This window comes from Myxine glutinosa, chromosome 4, assembly GCF_964187855.1.
Source record: "Myxine glutinosa chromosome 4, kmMyxGlut1.1, whole genome shotgun sequence".
Classification (NCBI taxonomy): Eukaryota; Metazoa; Chordata; class Myxini; order Myxiniformes; family Myxinidae; genus Myxine; species Myxine glutinosa.
Window position 1 is genome coordinate 76,481,528 of NC_136264.1, and position 19,529 is coordinate 76,501,056.

General features: G+C 49.6%; 1 protein-coding gene across 5 annotated transcripts in view; it reads right to left on the reverse strand.

Moving 5' to 3' along the window:
- The window catches only part of LOC137425908 (putative E3 ubiquitin-protein ligase makorin-1), a 117,540-nt gene that overhangs the window by 71,959 nt on the left and 26,052 nt on the right, over nucleotides 1-19,529 (reverse strand). For all 5 annotated transcript variants that reach the window (XM_078776001.1, XM_078776002.1, XM_078776005.1 and 2 more), the window contains 2 exons: nucleotides 8,654-8,782; nucleotides 8,284-8,546 (listed from right to left, as the gene is read on the reverse strand). In XM_078776001.1, the coding sequence (XP_078632127.1) occupies nucleotides 8,284-8,546; nucleotides 8,654-8,782 (392 nt within the window). The remainder of the gene's footprint in view (nucleotides 1-8,283; nucleotides 8,547-8,653; nucleotides 8,783-19,529) is intronic.

A 19,529-nucleotide genomic window follows, 5' to 3' on the forward strand; every position in this document is an offset into this window, starting at 1 on the left:
TTGGGTTTACTTTCTTACCTCAGTATCAATCTGGTGAGTTTCTTTTACACTTTGGTGATTTATTTGTTAAAAGAACCATGTCACTGATTGTCTGTCGCAGCAAGAAGTCAACAACAGGATTATATCACAGGTGGCGTGGCAAAATGTACGGACAGGTGCATTTGACGATTGGCTTCACAGTCGGGTATACAAGGGTTGTTGCGTTCTGCATTTGTGGAAAACAACTGCTGCACGTCTCCAAAAGTTATTGCCGCTTCCTCTGGAGATAGTCTGTCAACTCGACAATGCTGTTTGTCAGAGTGGTGGCTTTACGAAATTACGGCATGAAAGACCGTGCTATTGCTCGGCAGTATGGCATCACTCAAGGTCAGGTGTCAAAGATCCTGAAATGAAATGCTCAGAGGGGTGTCCCTACTCCAATACTGAGGCCAGGACATCCCCCCAGAACCACAAGGAGGGATGATCGCCAGCTGCACCGGTTAGTCCGCAATGGCCGTACCAAGTCAGCTAATCGCCTTAGGGCTGAGTGGCAGCAACTGACAAATGTACCTGTATCCAGAAGGCTCGTCAACCAACGACTGGTTCAAGCAGGCTATCGTGCCAGGCGTCCCCTGAGAAAGCCACGCCTGACCAGACAACACCGCCAGCGCCGATTGCAGTGGGCCAGAGAGCACCGTCAATGGCAGCCAGGACACTGGAATCACGTGACCTTCAGTGATGAGTCTAGATTTCTGGTCTATCGTCAAGATGGCCGCGTCCGAGTGCGCAGACAAGTGCATGAAGCCCACAACGAAGATTGTATAGTGCCAAGAGTCCAAGCCGGAGGTGGTGGGGTGACCGTTTGGGCTGCGTTTCATGCAGGGGGCAAAACTGACCTGGTTGTTCTGAATGGAAACCTGAACCAGTTCAAGTACAGGGCCATTCTGGAAGAAACATTGCTTCCATTTGCTCGTGCAGCCTTTCGAGGAAACTTCGTCTTCCAAGATGACAATGCACGGCCTCATCGTGCTCGCATGATCCAACACTTTCTTGCGGACCGTGGTGTAGAGCATATGGAGTGGCCTGCCATGTCCCCGGATATGAATCCGAGAGAGAACTTGTGGGCAGAATTAACGCGTCAAATCGACCACTTGGACCAGCAGTCGACCTCTGTGCGTGAATTGCAGCAGGCTATTGTCACTGCATGGCAAGCAATTCCTGTCCAAACCTTGGCAAATCTCGTGAACAGCATGCCTCAACGTGTATGTGCTCTCCTGAATGCTCGTGTGGGTTACACGAAGTACTGAACTGTAATTTTACTGTCCGTAATCCTAGTCGTAATTTACCTTTTGTTAAAAAAATTTTTGGCTAATGTGCAAAATAAAGATGTGCTAAGCTAATGTGCTGCTCCCAGTGTGTACCCTGGATAAGAATAGGTACGCCGTATCCCTGCGTGTCGTAAGAGGCGACTAAGAGGGTTGGCGTCAGGAAGGGCATCCGGCCATAAAAACAATGCCTCAAAAAGAACACCATGACAATTACAACTACATGTGGGCAGGGTACAGCCCGAAGTGGAGATCGGTTTCTGAGGTTTGGGACATGGAATGTAGGGACAATGACAGGGAGATCAGGAGAAGTGGTAGAAGTATTGGTCAGAAGAAGAGTGGACATATGTTGTGTGCAAGAGACGAGATGGAAGGGAAGTGGTGTGAGAATGGTGAAGGGTAGGCAGGGACAGAAATGCAAGTTTGTGTGGCAAGGGTGCCCGGAGGGCGTGAATGGTGTTGGTGTCCTGTTTTCTGAGGAGTTTGTAGACAGTGTGGTGAGTGTGACTGGAGTGAGTGATAGGTTGATGATGGTGAAAATGATGATTGGAAAGCTCTTGGTGAACGTCATCTTGGGATATGCTCCGCAAGTTGGTCGAAGCGAAGAAGAGAAGGACAAGTTCTGGTGTGCGAAAGAGAAGCTGATGGAAAACGTGAAAGATGATGAAGTTGTTGTGGGACGAGGAGACCTAAATGGACATGTGGGAAAGAGTATGGATGGTTTTGACTGAGTTCATGGGGGTTACGGATATGGTGTGAGAAATGGAGAAGCTGAAAGGATTGTGAAGTTTGCTGATTTGTTGATTTGTAATACTCAGTTCCAGAAAGAGGATAATAAGCTTGTTACATACACGTCAGGTGGGTCAACGACAACCGTTGACTACCTGATGGTGCGTAGGCGAGATAGGGGGCACCTCCGGGACACAAAGGTGATCCCGGGGGAGGAGGCTGTTTCAGAAAGCAGTATTCAGGATTGCAAAGCAGATAGCGAAAGAGAGGTGTGATGTGATGGGGGTGAGTTGCTTGAAGGATGAAGTGGGACAAATCGTTGTCGACCCAGAGGGAATTAAAGGAAGATGGAAAAGATATATGGAAATGCTGTTGAATACAGAGAATGAATGGGATGGCAACATAGAGAGTAACCCAGTTTTAGGACCGGCAGAGAAGATAACTGAGAAGGAAGTTGAGGAAGCGATAAAAGCAATGAAGGGTAGAAAAGCAGGAGGGCCGACGGGAGTTGTGGGAGATATGTTGAAGGCAGCAGGAAGTTGGGGTGTGAAGAGAATGACAGAGATCTGTAATCTGGTGGTGAAAGAAGGCCGCATTCCAGTGGATTGGGAACTGAGTACCCTCGTCCCTCTATACAAGGGGAAGGGTGACCCTCTGGAGTGTGGCTCGTACCGAGCGATAAAGTTATTGGAGCATGGAATGAAGGTATTGGAAAGGGTGTTGGAGAGGAGGATAAGGAAGAAAGTGAAGATCGACGAAATGCAGTTTGGATTTATGCCAGGAAGAGGAATGACAGACACGCTTTTCATTGTGAGGCAGTTGCAGGAGAAGTACATGGAGAAGAGGAAGAAGTTGTTTCTTGGGTTTGTTGATCTGGAGAAAGCATTCGATCGGGTTCCACGCAAAGTATTGACATGGGCATTGAGGAAGTTATGAGTGGAGGAATGGTTGATCAGAGTAGTGATGGCAATGTACAAAAGAGCGCGCACAGCTGTAAGGACGAAGGACGGGAACAGTGGTGAGTTTGAGGTGAAGGTGGGAGTGCATCAGGGGTCGGTACTAAGTCCACTACTATTTGTAGCTGTGATGGAGGTGCTGGCTCAGAACGTAAAGGAGGGTTTACCGTGGGAGTTGTTGTATGCAGTTGATCTGGTGTTGATTGCGGAAAGTATGGATGGACTGAAGGAAAAGATGAACACGTGGAAGGAATGTATGGAGACAAAAGGTCTGAAGGTGAATATCGGAAAGACGAAGGTGATGGCAAGTGGTAAAGCATGTGGTGAGGTGGAAAGAACTGGGAAGTGGCCCTGTGCTGTGGGTAGGAAGGGTGTCGGAGTGAACTCCATTCAGTGTATAATGTGCGCTGAGTGGGTTCATCAAAAATGTAGTGGTCTGAGAGGGTCATTAACCAGTGTGGCAGCTACATTCAAATGTAAGGTGTGCACAGAGGGAGCTGCAGATGGAGGAAATGTTGAGTTGGATCTTGGAGACGGCGTGAAGCTGGAAGGCGTGAAAACATTTTGCTACCTCGGAGACATGCTGAATGGAGAAGGTGGATCAGACTTGGCAACGGTTGCTCGAGTGAGATGTGCATGGAAGAAGTTTCGGGAACTGAGTGGCGTGCTGATGATGAGGGGAGTGTCGTTGAAGCTGAAGGGAAAGGTGTATGCTACATGTGTGAGAAGTGTTATGATTTATGGGAGCGAGACATGGGCAATGAACGTAGAGCAGCAACGAAGGTTGGAAAGGGTGGAAATGCGAATGGTTCGACGGATGTGCGGAGTATCGTTGAGAGAGAGGAAGACAAATGATGAATTGCGAAAGATGATGGGAATAGAGCCTGTGATTGATGCTGTGAAGAGGAACAGGTTGAGATGGTTTGGTCATGTGTTGAGGAAGGATGACAGTGACTGGTTGAGAAGATTGATGGAAATGATTGTAGAAGGAAGTAGAAGACGGGGAAGACCGAGAAAGACTTGGCTAAAGAAGGTGGAAGAAGAAATGCAGGCAAGGGGGTTACCAAGGAGAGATGCAGAAAATAGGGCAAAATGGAGAAGATTGTCATGGGGACCGCAAGGCTAACCCCCGCTCTAGCAGGGAAAATGGCCTTTAAAATGCATGTTGTTGTTGTTGTTGTGCAAAATAAAGAGGTACTTCTGGAAAACGTACAGAAGTTTAACACAGTACTGTCCATGAATTCATTTCGATATCAGTTTACATCACTTTCAAGGATCAATTTATTTGTTTCGAAATGTCAAATGTGGTTTTTGTTTCTTTTAAAGGTCACATTAACAAAATCTAGAATAATTTCAACATAATTCCAATGAACTTTTGGTTCTAAGACATCTTGAAAAGTAAGTTCACCCCCACAAAAAAAATATTCCATATTAAATGCCAAGTCTGTATATGTGTCTCCCTCCCTCCCTCTCTCGGTGTGCGTCTCCCTCCCTCCCTCTCTCGGTGTGCGTCTCCCTCCCTCCCTCTCTCGGTGTGCGTCTCCCTCCCTCCCTCTCTCGGTGTGCGTCTCCCTCCCTCCCTCTCTCGGTGTGCGCCTCCCTCCCTCCCTCCCACTGTCTGTCTGTCTCCCTCCCTCCCTCCCACTGTCTGTCTGTCTCCCTCCCTCCCTCCCACTGTCTGTCTGTGTCTCCCTCCCTCCCTCCCTCCCACTGTCTGTCTGTCTGTCTGTGTCTCCCTCCCTCCCACTGTCTGTCTGTGTCTCCCTCCCTCCCACTGTCTGTCTGTCTGTCTCCCTCCGTCCCTCCCACTGTCTGTCTGTCTCCCTCCCTCCCTCCCACTGTCTGTCTGTGTCTCCCTCCCTCCCTCCCTCCCACTGTCTGTCTGTCTCCCTCCCTCCCACTGTCTGTCTGTCTGTCTGTCTCCCTCCCTCCCACTGTCTGTCTGTCTGTCTCCCTTCCTCCCTCCCACTGTCTGTCTGTCTGTCTCCCTCCCTCCCACTGTCTGTCTGTCTGTCTCCCTCCCTCCCTCCCACTGTCTGTCTGTCTCCCTCCCTCCCTCCCTCCCACTGTCTGTCTGTCTGTCTCCCTCCCTCCCTCCCACTGTCTGTCTGTCTGTCTCCCTCCCTCCCTCCCACTGTCTGTCTGTCTGTCTGTCTGTCTCCCTCCCTCCCACTGTCTGTCTGTCTGTCTGTCTGTCTCCCTCCCTCCCTCCCACTGTCTGTCTGTCTGTCTGTCTGTCTCCCTCCCTCCCTCCCACTGTCTGTCTCCCTCCCTCCCTCCCACTGTCTGTCTGTCTGTCTCCCTCCCTCCCTCCCACTGTCTGTCTGTCTGTCTGTCTGTCTCCCTCCATCCCACTGTCTGTCTGTCTGTCTCCCTCCCTCCCACTGTCTGTCTGTCTGTCTCCCTCCCTCCCACTGTCTGTCTGTCTGTCTCCCTCCCTCCCTCCCACTGTCTGTCTGTCTGTCTCCCTCCCTCCCTCCCACTGTCTGTCTGTCTGTCTCCCTCCCTCCCTCCCACTGTCTGTCTGTCTGTCTCCGTCTCCCTCCGTCTGTCTGTCTGTCTCCGTCTCCCTCCGTCTGTCTGTCTCCGTCTCCCTCCGTCCGTCTGTCTGTCTGTCTCCGTCTCCCTCCGTCCGTCTGTCTCCGTCTCCCTCCGTCCGTCTGTCTGTCTCCGTCTCCCTCCGTCCGTCTGTCTCCGTCTCCCTCCGTCCGTCTGTCTCCGTCTCCCTCCGTCCGTCTGTCTGTCTCCGTCTCCCTCCGTCCGTCTGTCTGTCTCCGTCTCCCTCCGTCCGTCTGTCTGTCTCCGTCTCCCTCCGTCCGTCTGTCTGTCTCCGTCTCCCTCCGTCCGTCTGTCTGTCTCCGTCTCCCTCCGTCCGTCTGTCTGTCTGTCTGTCTGTCTCCGTCTCCCTCCGTCCGTCTGTCTGTCTGTCTCCGTCTCCCTCCGTCCGTCCGTCTGTCCGTCTGTCTCCCTCTGTCCGTCCGTCCGTCCGTCTGTCTCCCTCCGTCCGTCCGTCCGTCTGTCTCCGTCTCCCTCCGTCCGTCTGTCTGTCTGTCTCCGTCTCCCTCCGTCCGTCTGTCTGTCTCCGTCTCCCTCCGTCCGTCTGTCTGTCTGTCTGTCTCCGTCTCCCTCCGTCCGTCTGTCTGTCTGTCTGTCTGTCTCCGTCTCCCTCCGTCCGTCTGTCTCCGTCTCCCTCCGTCCGTCTGTCCGTCTGTCTCCCTCTGTCCGTCCGTCCGTCCGTCTGTCTCCCTCCGTCCGTCCGTCCGTCTGTCTGTCTGTCTGTCTCCGTCTCCCTCCGTCCGTCTGTCTCCGTCTCCCTCCGTCCGTCTGTCCGTCTGTCTCCCTCTGTCCGTCCGTCCGTCCGTCTGTCTCCCTCCGTCCGTCCGTCCGTCTGTCTGTCTGTCTGTCTCTGTCTCCCTCCGTCCGTCTGTCTGTCTGTCTGTCTCCGTCTCCCTCCGTCCGTCTGTCTCCGTCTCCGTCTCCCTCCGTCCGTCTGTCTGTCTGTCTCCGTCTCCCTCCGTCCGTCCGTCTGTCTGTCTCCGTCTCCCTCCGTCCGTCCGTCTGTCTGTCTCCGTCTCCCTCCGTCCGTCCGTCTGTCTGTCTCCGTCTCCCTCCGTCCGTCCGTCTCCGTCTCCCTCCGTCCGTCTGTCTGTCTGTCTCCGTCTCCCTCCGTCCGTCTGTCTGTCTGTCTCCGTCTCCCTCCGTCCGTCTGTCTGTCTGTCTGTCTCCGTCTCCCTCCGTCCGTCTGTCTGTCTGTCTCCGTCTCCCTCCGTCCGTCTGTCTGTCTGTCTCCGTCTCCCTCCGTCCGTCTGTCTCCCTCTGTCCGTCCGTCCGTCCGTCTGTCTCCCTCCGTCCGTCCGTCCGTCTGTCTCCGTCTCCCTCCGTCCGTCTGTCTGTCTGTCTCCGTCTCCCTCCGTCCGTCTGTCTGTCTCCGTCTCCCTCCGTCCGTCTGTCTGTCTGTCTGTCTGTCTCCGTCTCCCTCCGTCCGTCTGTCTGTCTGTCTCCGTCTCCCTCCGTCCGTCTGTCTCCGTCTCCCTCCGTCCGTCTGTCCGTCTGTCTGTCTCCCTCTGTCCGTCCGTCCGTCTGTCTCCCTCCGTCCATCCGTCCGTCCGTCCGTCTGTCTGTCTCCGTCTCCCTCCGTCCGTCTGTCTGTCTCTCTCCGTCTCCCTCCCACTGTCTCTCTCCGTCTCCCTCCCACTGTCTCTCTCCGTCTCCCTCCCACTGTCTCTCTCCGTCTCCCTCCCACTGTCTCTCTCCGTCTCCCTCCCACTGTCTCTCTCCGTCTCCCTCCCACTGTCTCTCTCCGTCTCCCTCCCACTGTCTCTCTCCGTCTCCCTCCCACTGTCTCTCTCCGTCTCCCTCCCACTGTCTCTCTCCGTCTCCCTCCCACTGTCTCTCTCCGTCTCCCTCCCACTGTCTCTCTCCGTCTCCCTCCCACTGTCTCTCTCCGTCTCCCTCCCACTGTCTCTCTCCGTCTCCCTCCCACTGTCTCTCTCCGTCTCCCTCCCACTGTCTCTCTCCGTCTCCCTCCCACTGTCTCTCTCCGTCTCCCTCCCACTGTCTCTCTCCGTCTCCCTCCCACTGTCTCTCTCCGTCTCCCTCCCACTGTCTCTCTCCGTCTCCCTCCCACTGTCTCTCTCCGTCTCCCTCCCACTGTCTCTCTCCGTCTCCCTCCCACTGTCTCTCTCCGTCTCCCTCCCACTGTCTCTCTCCGTCTCCCTCCCACTGTCTCTCTCCGTCTCCCTCCCACTGTCTCTCTCCGTCTCCCTCCCACTGTCTCTCTCCGTCTCCCTCCCACTGTCTCTCCGTCTCCCTCCCACTGTCTCTCCGTCTCCCTCCCACTGTCTCTCCGTCTCCCTCCCACTGTCTCTCCGTCTCCCTCCCACTGTCTCTCCGTCTCCCTCCCACTGTCTCTCCGTCTCCCTCCCACTGTCTCTCCGTCTCCCTCCCACTGTCTCTCCATCTCCCTCCCACTGTCTCTCCGTCTCCCTCCCACTGTCTCTCTGTCTCCCTCCCACTGTCTCTCCGTCTCCCTCCCACTGTCTCTGTCTCCCTCCCACTGTCTCTCTGTCTCCCTCCCACTGTATACTCTTGATTTTGAGCACATTTAGGCATGCTTTTTAACATTGAGTATTCACACCGCTCGGGGTACCCCGACTATCCATGAAGACTACTTCTGCGGTTTCAACTGCACACCTCTGGTAATTTTTCAGTTGCCGTGTGGGGGTCATAAACGTGACAATACTTTTATAAAATGAACTCGAAGGTCAGTACAAGGCAACTTCGTTTGTACATACCATGAGCAGAGTAAGGTCTTCCGGGAACAAACTCCTCAGCGTTTGCCCAATCAGCCCGGATATTGGTCTTCACCTTGGGCTCACACCCAGAACGTGGTGGGTGTGACACAGCATGTGCACCAGCAGCCTTGCTCTTGCCAAGGGGTACAGGTTTTGATAACTTCGGTTTAGCAGTTGGCAGCTGAACAGGCTGAGACAAGGGCTTTGTGTTGGCAGCAGTGGATTGCGGTTTTGCATGTCCCGATGCTTTTACGTGATCATATCTGAAAAGCAGTAACCATGATACCACTAGTAAGCATCAGAAAATAAAAATGCGCATTATGTGCGATAACAATGGTTATCTCAAAATATTTCAATGTAGATGGCAAACCTGCATCCATCTGCATAGGCACAGGAACCTCGTTGGTAGAAGCGGCATGCCATTGCTGGTTTGCTGTTACTCAGATCGTGTGAATATGGGCAGCTGCGGCCTTCGCGACACACTCCATGCATGAAGTACCTACAAGCATTTAAGTACAACAAAAACAGCAGGTATTGATTTACCAATGGGGAGTGGGGCTACAGCAAAGCAACACCCCCCCCCCCCCCCCCACACCAAAATTATCAAACAAATAAATTTCCACCCCTCCCCCCAACACACTCAGAAAAAGTGAAGAATTAATAGTTAATTATTGCATTTATGGTATTGAGACCAATCTGCTTGAAAAATAGAGAAAACCAACAGCAAATGCAGAATAATTCCAATAAGAAAAGAGATGGAAGAGCATTTTCTAACAGGTGTTTTCTTTCCCAAAGGTGTTTTGTTTTTAATATGCAGGTCAAGATTCCATATTTTAATAAATTATTTACATGCCAAAAACAAGTGACAGAGTAAGGGAGAAATATTTATTTCCTTTGCCTGCCCAGAACAGGTAAAGTCAGCACGTAGCAAACTACATTGAGATACCAATGTGCACTTATAGTCCAGTATAATTAGGTATTGGGGTGGGGGAAAAGGTTATAGTTTTCATTTTTCGCACACAAAAAGAAGAGGGGCCAAACTTTATCCTGTGAAAGTTCCCGAAACATCCAGTGTCAGCAACATAATTATTTATTGCATTCATTTTAAGCATTTCCGCTATAGAAAGAATCGTGTGTCGGATATTTAGAGGGGATGGATAGATTTATCCAATGCCTATCAAATACTAATTATTATTGGTGCATTAATCACATAAAAATGAAAGTAAACACATTTATCTTCATAATCATACCCATTTTTAACAACATAATAATCATACATGACGTTATATTTGTGCTGATGTCAGCTTGAAATAGTGATTTTCGGTCTGAAAACATACTGCAAAGTAAAAATTCACAAAAAATTATTGATCAGTCTTCCAAGTCATTCAGTTCCAATGCATTGTTGCATGTTAGCCCCATACAGTTACAGATGATGGAACAAGGCATGCCTACTCGTCGACAGCCACAGCCACCAGTGCAGCCAGCCTTGCACTTGCATGACACACTGCGCATCAGTTTATCCGGTGCTGAAGGCAAATCCGTTGGCACTGGCAGAAGGGAACCATTGGACAGAATCCATCCCCATTTGGTTGGATCAATGTTGTTTTCCATCCACTTGATTGGTAGAAGTTGGTAGAAGTGTTGGTAGAAGTGTTGGTAGAAGTCTCGCGAGATCACGGCGAGGTCACGTCTTTTCGAAGCTGCTCCAAGCGCTCACGCTTTCGAAGCTAAGTGATATTTCTCAATTGTGTTTTTGTCGAGACTGTATCTATCTTTCGGTGTATGTACCTAGACCTAGAGAGTATCTTTTGGAAAATTTTCGGTGCTAATTTTTCGTACATGTATACACAATCGTCGGTTAATGGTATCGAGTATTCTGCGGCCTAGTACGCATAGGCTTAGACTACCGTACCGTCTCCGACCTTGTGGTTTGTTTTTCTCTCAGCGATTCGTCGAATGCGCTGAAATTATTTTCGTTCTCTGTTTCGTACCAGTCGTTCACCCCATACCTCCTTGTTTAATATCTGTACTCACCAAAAAAAAAAAAAAAAAACCCCAAATTTTTTTTTCCCTTCCCAGGTCTTATTCGTTTATTTGTTGTTCTTTTTGTTCGTTCGTTCTTCGTTCGCGATCACGCGGTTAGAAATGTATCATCTCGCCCCTGAACAACTATTCTCTCTCATAACTCTCTCATTTCTCTCATAACACCCTTTTTTCTTTTCCTACAAAAGGATGCTTTCGTCTTGCTCACCAAATCTATTCATTCCAAAAAAGATATATAATACCATCTCTTACAGTTCCTCCTTTCTACATTCCCTAAACTATCCAGAACTCCATCCCTCCTCCAGTGTCCTCAAACGTATTTTTGACTCGGTCTCAAACTCATTTTGCAAAAAATGTTCGTTTCCCATGAATCGTACACTTTTCAAAATCCAATCTCACCCCTCCCCTCCAAATCCTCCCCATCACCCATCCCTTTCAAATCTCCCCCCTTGCCCCTTCCCTCCCCTCCCTCCTAAACTCCCCCCACACCCCTCCCCTCAGAGACTCTCCCTCGCTCCTCCCCTCCTAGACTCCCCTCTCACCCCTCCTCCTCAAAGCATCCTCCCTGCTTCTTCCTCCTTCCAACTTTCACCTTCATCTCCCCAAACCTTCTGCCTTGCTCTTCCCCCTCCTCAAATAACACCTCACTGTGCCTCACCCAATCTCCATCAAACCTTTTGTCCGCCCCATTCTTCCCTTTCTCCAAGCTATTCTGAAATCTCTGACACACCTTCAACAGCTCTCCCTACCTCTTCCTCCTCTTCCACATCTTACCCTACCCCTCCCCCCCCCGTTCTGGACCCGATGCTCCCCCTTCCTCTTCATTAACGGTATGGACCTCAAACATCCGGGGCCTTCGCTCAAACTTGACTGACCTCTCCATACAGGTTGCTTCTGACAAACCAGATGTGATCTGCTTAACAGAAACTTTCCTCCTTCATGATGTCTCTGATGCCTTGGTATCTCTCCCAGGTTACTCCCTCCTCTGGTATGATAGACCTGAGCCTCGTCCTGGAGGTGGGGGTTGCTATCTTTATAAAAAACTCTCTTCCTCACTCGCCCTCCACTGCCCTCTCTCCACCTCACCCCCAGGAATACCTTTGGCGACGGCTTCCCCTTCGCTCCCACCTTTTGTTCATATGTGTGTTGTACCGTCCACCAATCAGCGATGACTCCATCTACATCTCACTGTCTGATAATATGGACCAACTTCTATCTACCCATCCCAACTCTCTCTTCCTCATATGTGGTGATTTCAATTGTCACCATGCCAGTTGGCTGGGTGTGGGTACCTCTCTCACCAGCCATGGCTCTTCAGCAAAGGACTTCTGCGACTCACTGGGACTGACACAATCTGTCAATTTCCCGACCCGGATCTCAGTCAACGGAGCATCTTCTCTTCTGGATTTGGTTATGACAAACTTCCCTGAAAATGTCTGCTGCTCTTCTTCTGCTCCAATCGGCTCATCTGATCATGTGCTTGTAAAAGTGGACATCTCTCTGACCATTCTCAGAGAGCCTCCTCAGCGTCCGACGAGTCTGGCATTTCACTCAGGCCAACTGGCACGGTCTTCAAGCAGCCATCAATCATCTGGACTGGTCTCCCATCTCTACCGCCTCTGACATCAACTCATCCTGGGAATTCTTTCAAAGTAAATTGCTCTCTCTCATGCACAGATTTATACCATCTCGTCTTCAGTTGTCATACCCTTCCTCCCGTCCATGGTACACGGAATCTTGTGGTGAGGCTGTTGCCCTGAAACAACTTGCTTTCGTCTCCTGGAAAGCAAATCCAACGGAAGGAAATCTCATTTCCTTTCACAAAGCCCGAAACAAGTGTGTGTCCACCCTCAGGAGAGCCAGAAAACAATATCTCACCATTCTCAAGACCGAACTCTGTCTCCCTCTTCCAAATCCTGGTGGCATCTGGTCAAATCTGTTTCTGGTGTTTGTTCCCCCTCCATCCCCTCCCTCACCTCAAACGGCTTAATGGCTGACTCCGCACGTGAAAAAGCTGAATGCCTCAACTCTGTGTTTGCCTCTAAATCTTGTGTCCCAAACCCATCCCTCTCTGTACCCACCGTACCCAGTCGTACCCAGCTGCTCCTGGACTCTGTGTCCTTTCCTCCTGACAAGGTGGAAAAGTTTCTGTCAACCCTCGACTCTGATTCTGCAACTGGTCCTGACGGCATCAGCCCACGGGTCCTAAAATCATGTTCTTCTGCTCTTTCACTCCCTCTTTCTGTTCTCTTCACCCTCTCTTTTGCTCAAGGTCATCTGCCATCTGCTTGGAAATCAGCCAACATCACCGCTTTGCACAAAAAAGGTGCAAAAACAGATCCCAGCAACTACAGACCAATCAGCCTTCTCCCAATTATCAGCAAAGTCATGGAATCCATCATTGCTTCAGATATTAAATCTTTCCTCTTCTCCAATGGCTTGATCTCTGATCATCAATTTGGTTTCAGACCTGGTCACTCTACTCTGGACATGCTGCTTCTGCTTTCTCAACAACGGATGGAGGTCCTCAACGCCAAACAGGAAATTAGAGCTGTCTCCCTTGACATTTCACGTGCCTTCGATACGGTCTGGCACCCTGCTCTGCTCTCCAAACTCTCCTCCTTTGGTATCCATGGAAATCTCCACGCATGGCTGGCGGACTTCCTCTCTGGTCGTAGTCAACGTGTGGCCCTGAATGGGTTTCTCTCATCTCCTCTTCCTGTTCAGGCTGGAGTTCCCCAAGGTAGTGTTCTGGGCCCTGTGCTTTTTCTGGTCTTCATCAATGATCTCTCTGACTCTCTTGAAAATCCTCTCTATCTCTTTGCTGACGACTCTACTCTCTGTCGCTCCATTCCTCATCCCTCAGATCGGCAGTCTGCAGCCTTCTCACTCTCTGCAGACCTGGACAAAATCACAGACTGGTCAAACAAGTGGAACATGTCTTTCAATCCTGACAAATCTCACACTCTTACATTGTCTCTCCGAAAGGACCGACTGGACAACCCTCCCATCTACTTTCTCAACAATCCTCTCCAAGAAGTTCTGTCGCTCAAGCTTTTGGGTCTCACTATCTGCCATGATCTTTCTTGGGAAAACCACATTTCCAAGCTGGCCTCCAAAGCCAGTCGCCGACTGGGCATCCTCCGTCGTGCGAAGTCCTTCCTTGGCACACCTGAGCTCCTCACCACATACAAGGCTTTCATCCGCAGCTCAATGGAATACTGTTCCCCCCTCTGGGCTGGTGCTCCTGCCTCACACCTTGCTCGGCTTCACGCTGTTGAGGCCAAAGCTTTCAGAATCATTGGAATCTCCTGCGATGTAGTCAACGCCGAGGGCCTTTCACTCTCTCACCGCAGGCAGGTTGGTGGTCTTTCTGTCTTATACCGACTCCTCTCCGGCCTTGCTCCCCCAGCTCTCTCTGTGCTCTGTCCCCCCAATATTCCTTCAGGTCGCACAATATCTGCCTGCAACCCTCTTATGGTTAAACTGCCAAAGTCTAGGCTCTCTGCTCACCTTCACTCTTTCATTCCCCTTTTCTCCCACCTCTGGAACAAACTCCCCCACTCCCTTCAATCCCACTCCTCCCTCCAGGTCTTTAAAACAGCTGTTCACCACCATCTCTTATCTTCCCCCATCGAAAACCTTGATCTTTTCTACCCCCGGTAATTCACCCCAGAGTCCTTGCAGTGTTCATATGTTTTAATCCTCTCCCACCTCCCCCCAAGTCCTCCCGATGTCCCTGCTCTCAAATGTTGTGTTTGTGTCCTTCCCCCTCTTCCCCCTCTCTTTTGTGTCCTTCCCCCTCTCTCCCCATCTTGTCTGCCGCTCCCCTTGTTTTTTGTGTTTTGTGTGTCGGTTTGTCTTTTTGTGTGATTAATGTTAGCTCTTTCACGAGCCTCGATCTTGTATACAAAAAAAAAAACAAAAAAAAAACTGCTGAACCTGGCAGTAGGTCCTGAAGGGATGCTGACGAGCAGCTGCACTGGTCGGTGGCAGGCTTGCCATTTGGAAAACACTTTTTGTCGACTTTTTGGCGTTATTTTTCTTGAACGCTGTGAGTCTGAAATCATCCAAACTGTTGAAAGGTGAACCACCATACAGTGCCAGCAAAAATTCTTCGCCAGCCTTTGCAATGTCCTCTGCGTCTGCTTCTGGGATGTTGAAGACTGTCACAGTCTGTGCCAGGTGGTCATTTGATTTCAGTACTTTGTAGCCTTTCTTTTTTCCTTGCTGGTATGGCGCTGATGTCGTGTCGCTGCCGATTACAGCATGAAGAAACAGTAAGTTGTCCTTTAAGTTTCCAAGAGCTTGCTGGATGGCAGGCACACGGAATACTTTCTGTGGGGCTTTACTGTGCCCAGGATTGACCTGATAGATGTAGCAATCAGAATGTGCTCTGGCCACGAGGATGTCAGTGTCAGTTCCTATGCTTACCACTGGCTGGCCCTCTGTCGTGTGATGGAGGGCTGTGGACACAGAGTGTCTGCATCGCTGACTGCTTGTTTCACAGCAATGCCAGCAGCTTGAAGACATTCACTGAGAGTTTTTATGAGTCCTTTCTTGTTGTGTGGATTCCCAAGAAAATCAGCCTGGCACACAGTAGCTTTAATATGACCAGCTACGTCAATGTCAGCAGATGTGCGATTTGCTGCTAGTCTCCTCTGCTCCTCTGACTTTGTGGAGGGAGGGCCAGCATAACCATCAAAAACCACAGTTGCAGCCATTCCATAGTGAGTGAGAACATGCCTCACGTATGTCCGACAGATCTCTGCATACGTCGCTGGGCACGGCCATACAACACGGTGAAGAAGGTGACTTCCATCAATGACATAAACTGTGTCGTGAGGCACGTCAGCAGGCCCAGGTGGAAGAAGTGACAACAGAAGTGATGCTAATGCAGCTTTTGGGGGTCGTCTCAATTAATTGTCATCAAACAGAGATGGTGGTAGGGGCACAAGCTCATGCTTCATGTATGTTGCTAAATTTGATTCTCAGTCCAGAATTGAGAGGATACGATTCAGCATCTGTTGTGGCTGAACAACCACTTCTTTCCCTCGGATCTTCACTGAGTTGTTCATGGAGGCAAGGGATTTGACTGTTTTTGCGTTGCAGTTTCACTTCAGCACAAGTTTTGCCGATCATACCCTCTTGTGAACCAATCCCCACTCTGAGTACATTGTCACAGTTGACAGATTCATCAGCGATCACTCCTGTTGACAAACTGACCAGCATGTTGGCAGGCTTGGCTTCAAAGGAATGAGAAGTTAATCATTGGATGAAGCAGTCCATGTCGTTATTGTCTTTGGTTTGTCTTGAGGGTTGAAGCTCTTTGTGTTGTTCTGATGTTTCATGAACAACACCTGCAAAGTCTTCAAGGCTGTTGCAGAGCGCAACTGTCAAAGGTAGTGCTTTTATCCACCGGGCAAGGGTGCTGTCAGATATCCCTCTTCCTCGAGTGAATCCTCCAGATGTTTTCATGGCCCTCATCAACACCTGTTCTATGGTCATGTCAGACCACACTCCACCCCAAAGGTTGTCTGAGTGGCGGATTGTAAAGTAGCCAGACTCCACGAACAAGTGTTGGACCTCTGGGTTAAGCTCTTCCATCTGCTGCACGTACAGGTGAGAGCAGACTTGGCTAATAGGCAAGATGTTCTGCAGCATGCAGGTAGGGAAACATCTGTTTGACGGTGTAGATGAAGATGCCAGTCCCCTTTTCGCTCTGCACGGACAAACAGTCTCATGATCTGCACAAGCTCGAAGTACTGAATCCACAGTTTACCTGTTTGGTTGCTATCCTTCATTTGATGGCAGATTTGTTCTATGTGATCAAACAGTTTTGCAACGTCTTCAGAGGAGAAGGCTTCTTCAAGATCAGAACCTTCCAAAAGACTTGCATACAGTTGACGAAGACTCTCTTTGCAAGTGTCATCAAGTAGATTTGAGGTCTTCAGAAGAATAGTTGCCAATGCTTCTTGAATCAGAAAGTGCGCTCTGAGTGCTCGTGAGTATGCGTGGCCTGTGACCATGTGTGATACAGATGAAGGAGCATACACAGTGCTCCACAGTTGCTCAAGTCCACTCCCAGCCATTATATTGCCAACTGCACCCATGAAAGACACCAATGGATGGAAACCACCGAGCCTCACAATGACATTTCCGAGGTCTTCTGATGCTGCGATGATTTCTGAAGCTTTTTGATACAATGGTTGATCAAACGTCACGACGCACCAGGTTTTGTTGTTCTTCTTGTACTCATCAACAGCAAACATCAGAGCTGTATAGATGGCACTTGGTTTGGTTGGGTCAAGGTTTATGAATGGAAGTGCATCAACCGAACTAACTGCATACAGTCCTGAATTTTGCATTGCTTCCTCCATGAAACCAGCCCATGACGGCCTTGGTAGTATTTCCATGGCACAGCCTGCCATCCACAAAGAGTCCAACTTCATGGCCCTCATCAAGGATCGAGATGCTTCCTCAGGACACAGACAGACTTCTGACTGCGATTCGTTGCAGTCCAGGTGTTTCTGGCTTTTTGTTTGTCCTGATGGGTACGTCTCCAAAAGTGCCAATGACACCTGCAAGTAAATTTTCCTTGCACCTTGGGACTGGTGTGTTCCTTCCAGTGTTCATGGCAGGGGTGATGCACTCAATACCCCCCATTGTGTGAAATGTGTTGTGACCATCAAGGGTGTTTGTGTTGAAATCAGCATTGTCGAATGCAAATTGCATGAATCCCTCTATCAATGTGTTGTCAGGAGTTGATGAGTCCAGGACAAGGGAATTTTCGTATCGGAGTGCTTCAGCGTAGCTCTCTGATAATCCAGTATTATGCAGCAGATTGATGAGATCCTTATGGCCATATTTACGATGTATGTACACCGCAACACTCAACAGGATTGGTGCAATGGTGCAATCAATCCGTGCAATGCTTGCAGAAAAGCGATTTTTAAAAGCAGATAAACCTGAAATTGCAGAGACAGAATTATTTATTTTATCTGAGAAGCCAAACGAGGTTTCTTCTTCTTTAGCTTTTCACAACTTTGTCAAATGCGATCTAGTTAAAAAAAAGTCAGAATTTGACCAAATCCGTTTTATTCGTTTGTTAATATACCTCAGCGGTTGACAAATCTTCAATTATAATTTTATTTGAGGTTAAAATAACCGCGAGAGGTCATGTGATCGTGATCATGGCCTGGAACAAAATGGTGCGCTTCTTCTTCTTTCAACAATAAAGACATACCTTCGAGACCGTACATCCAATCAATTTGAAATTTTGCACACTTGTTCCGCTTGATGAGAGCTACATGGCTTTACAAATTCAAGTCGATCAATGCAGTGGTTCAAGAATTAGAAGCTTTTTAAAATTTACCTTCCATTTATTCATTGCGGCCAAACCATGTGACTTATCAAAACGTCTCAAGTAACATTGAAACTCAAGTGAGTTACTTGAGATCTGTGATGCCGTAACTTTGGCACGGGAACCTTCACAAGGCACTGTCCTACAAGGACTATTTCTCGCATTGGCCAATGTATTCGGAGTTGCACTAGTTTGACTCAGCTCCTGATTTTTCCTTTTCAGGGCGTAACATTGAGACATCAAATGCCCAGGTTTCTTGCAAAAAGCGCAAGTAGGCCCGGAGGAAAAACTCGTGGTCTGCCTCGGGCCCCCCGGAAGACAGGTATGTCTTGGAACTGCAGTCTTCTGATCCTTAAAAGTCGCGGTATCAGATTTGTCCCCATAGTCCTCTCTGGGCCGCCTCCATGAAAATCTGTCCTCCGAACCTGATTTACCGTAACTCCACTGGCTAACTCGAGGCGGGAAGTTAGGTTTGTGGAACCCCATCCTGTGTGTCAAAGCATAGTCATCTGCCACGGTTGCTGCCTCATACAACTCTGGTACTTTCTTCTCATCCACATGTACTTTAATGTCCACGTGGACACACTGTTTGAATTCCTCCACCAAGATCAATTGTCGCAACAGGTTGAAGTCTTTCCCAATCCCCTTCGAGTCACACCACTTATCAAACAGGGTTTCCTTCATTCTGGCAAACTCCACATGGGTCTCACTCTCCCTCTTCCTGGCATTCCTGAATTTTTGCCGGTAAGCTTCAGCGACCAAATCTTAGGCTTTGAGAATGGCTTTCTTCACTATCTCATAATCTGCACATTGGTCAATCGGTAAAGCCGAAAATATATCTTGAGCTTTACCCACCAGTACACTTTGCACTAACGGGACTTTGCACTTTGCACTAAGCCTGGTGTTGGGCGAGCGGCTAGGGTGCCAGCTTAGGAACCTAGGTTCGAATCCCGGTTGATCGCTGAATTTAACGCCAGGGGGGTTGACTCAGCCTGTCATCCTTCCGAGGTCGGCTAATTGAGTACCAGTTCACTGGTAAATCCCTGCTTGTCGTAAAAGGCGACAAACAGGGTTGGCGGCAGGAAGGGCATCCGGCCGTAAAACATTGCTTCAAAAAGGGGACCAAAAAAAAAACAACAACCACGGTCCCTGAAAAAGGCCAACCCCCGCTTTGCGGGGAAAAATGGCCTCTAAAGGTGTTTTTTTTTTTACACTTTGCACTAACATCGTCCAGGACCCCACAGGCCATTTTCGCATTTGAGCCACTTTCTCAAAATGTTAAAATTTAAAAAAAACTTGGCTACCTCCTTTTCATTGAAGGGTGGGACCAGCCTCACATGCCTGCCAACATCCCAAGTGTCCTGATTAGTTGTCGAACTAGCCGGCATGAATACTACTTCTCTCCGTTCTCCCAGTAATTCCAGCTCTGAGTTTAAGTTCCTTCTGATACTCCACGTCACGTTCCTTTAACTCCCTTTCAGCTCTCCTTTCCTCTGCTCTTCTTTAGCTCTCCTTTCCTCTGCTCTTCTCTCCTCGAGTTCCTTTTCAGCTCTCCTTTCCTCTGCTCTTCTAGCCTTTCCTGGCTCTGCAGTTGCATCTCCATTTTCCGGAGCTCCACATTTCCTTTTTCCTCTGGTAACCAATCCAAGGCTACCTCTTCCCATGTTCGTTGTCCCACTAGAGACTCCACCACCAATGTCTGCATCTCTGCTTTCTTCATACTAACTCGGACCTCCAAGTTAAAATATTTGGGCAACATCATGAGTTTCGATCTTTTTAACGCCTGGAACTGTGCCTCATTAGGGGATGCCGCAAACTTATCTGCGTCAAACACCATGGT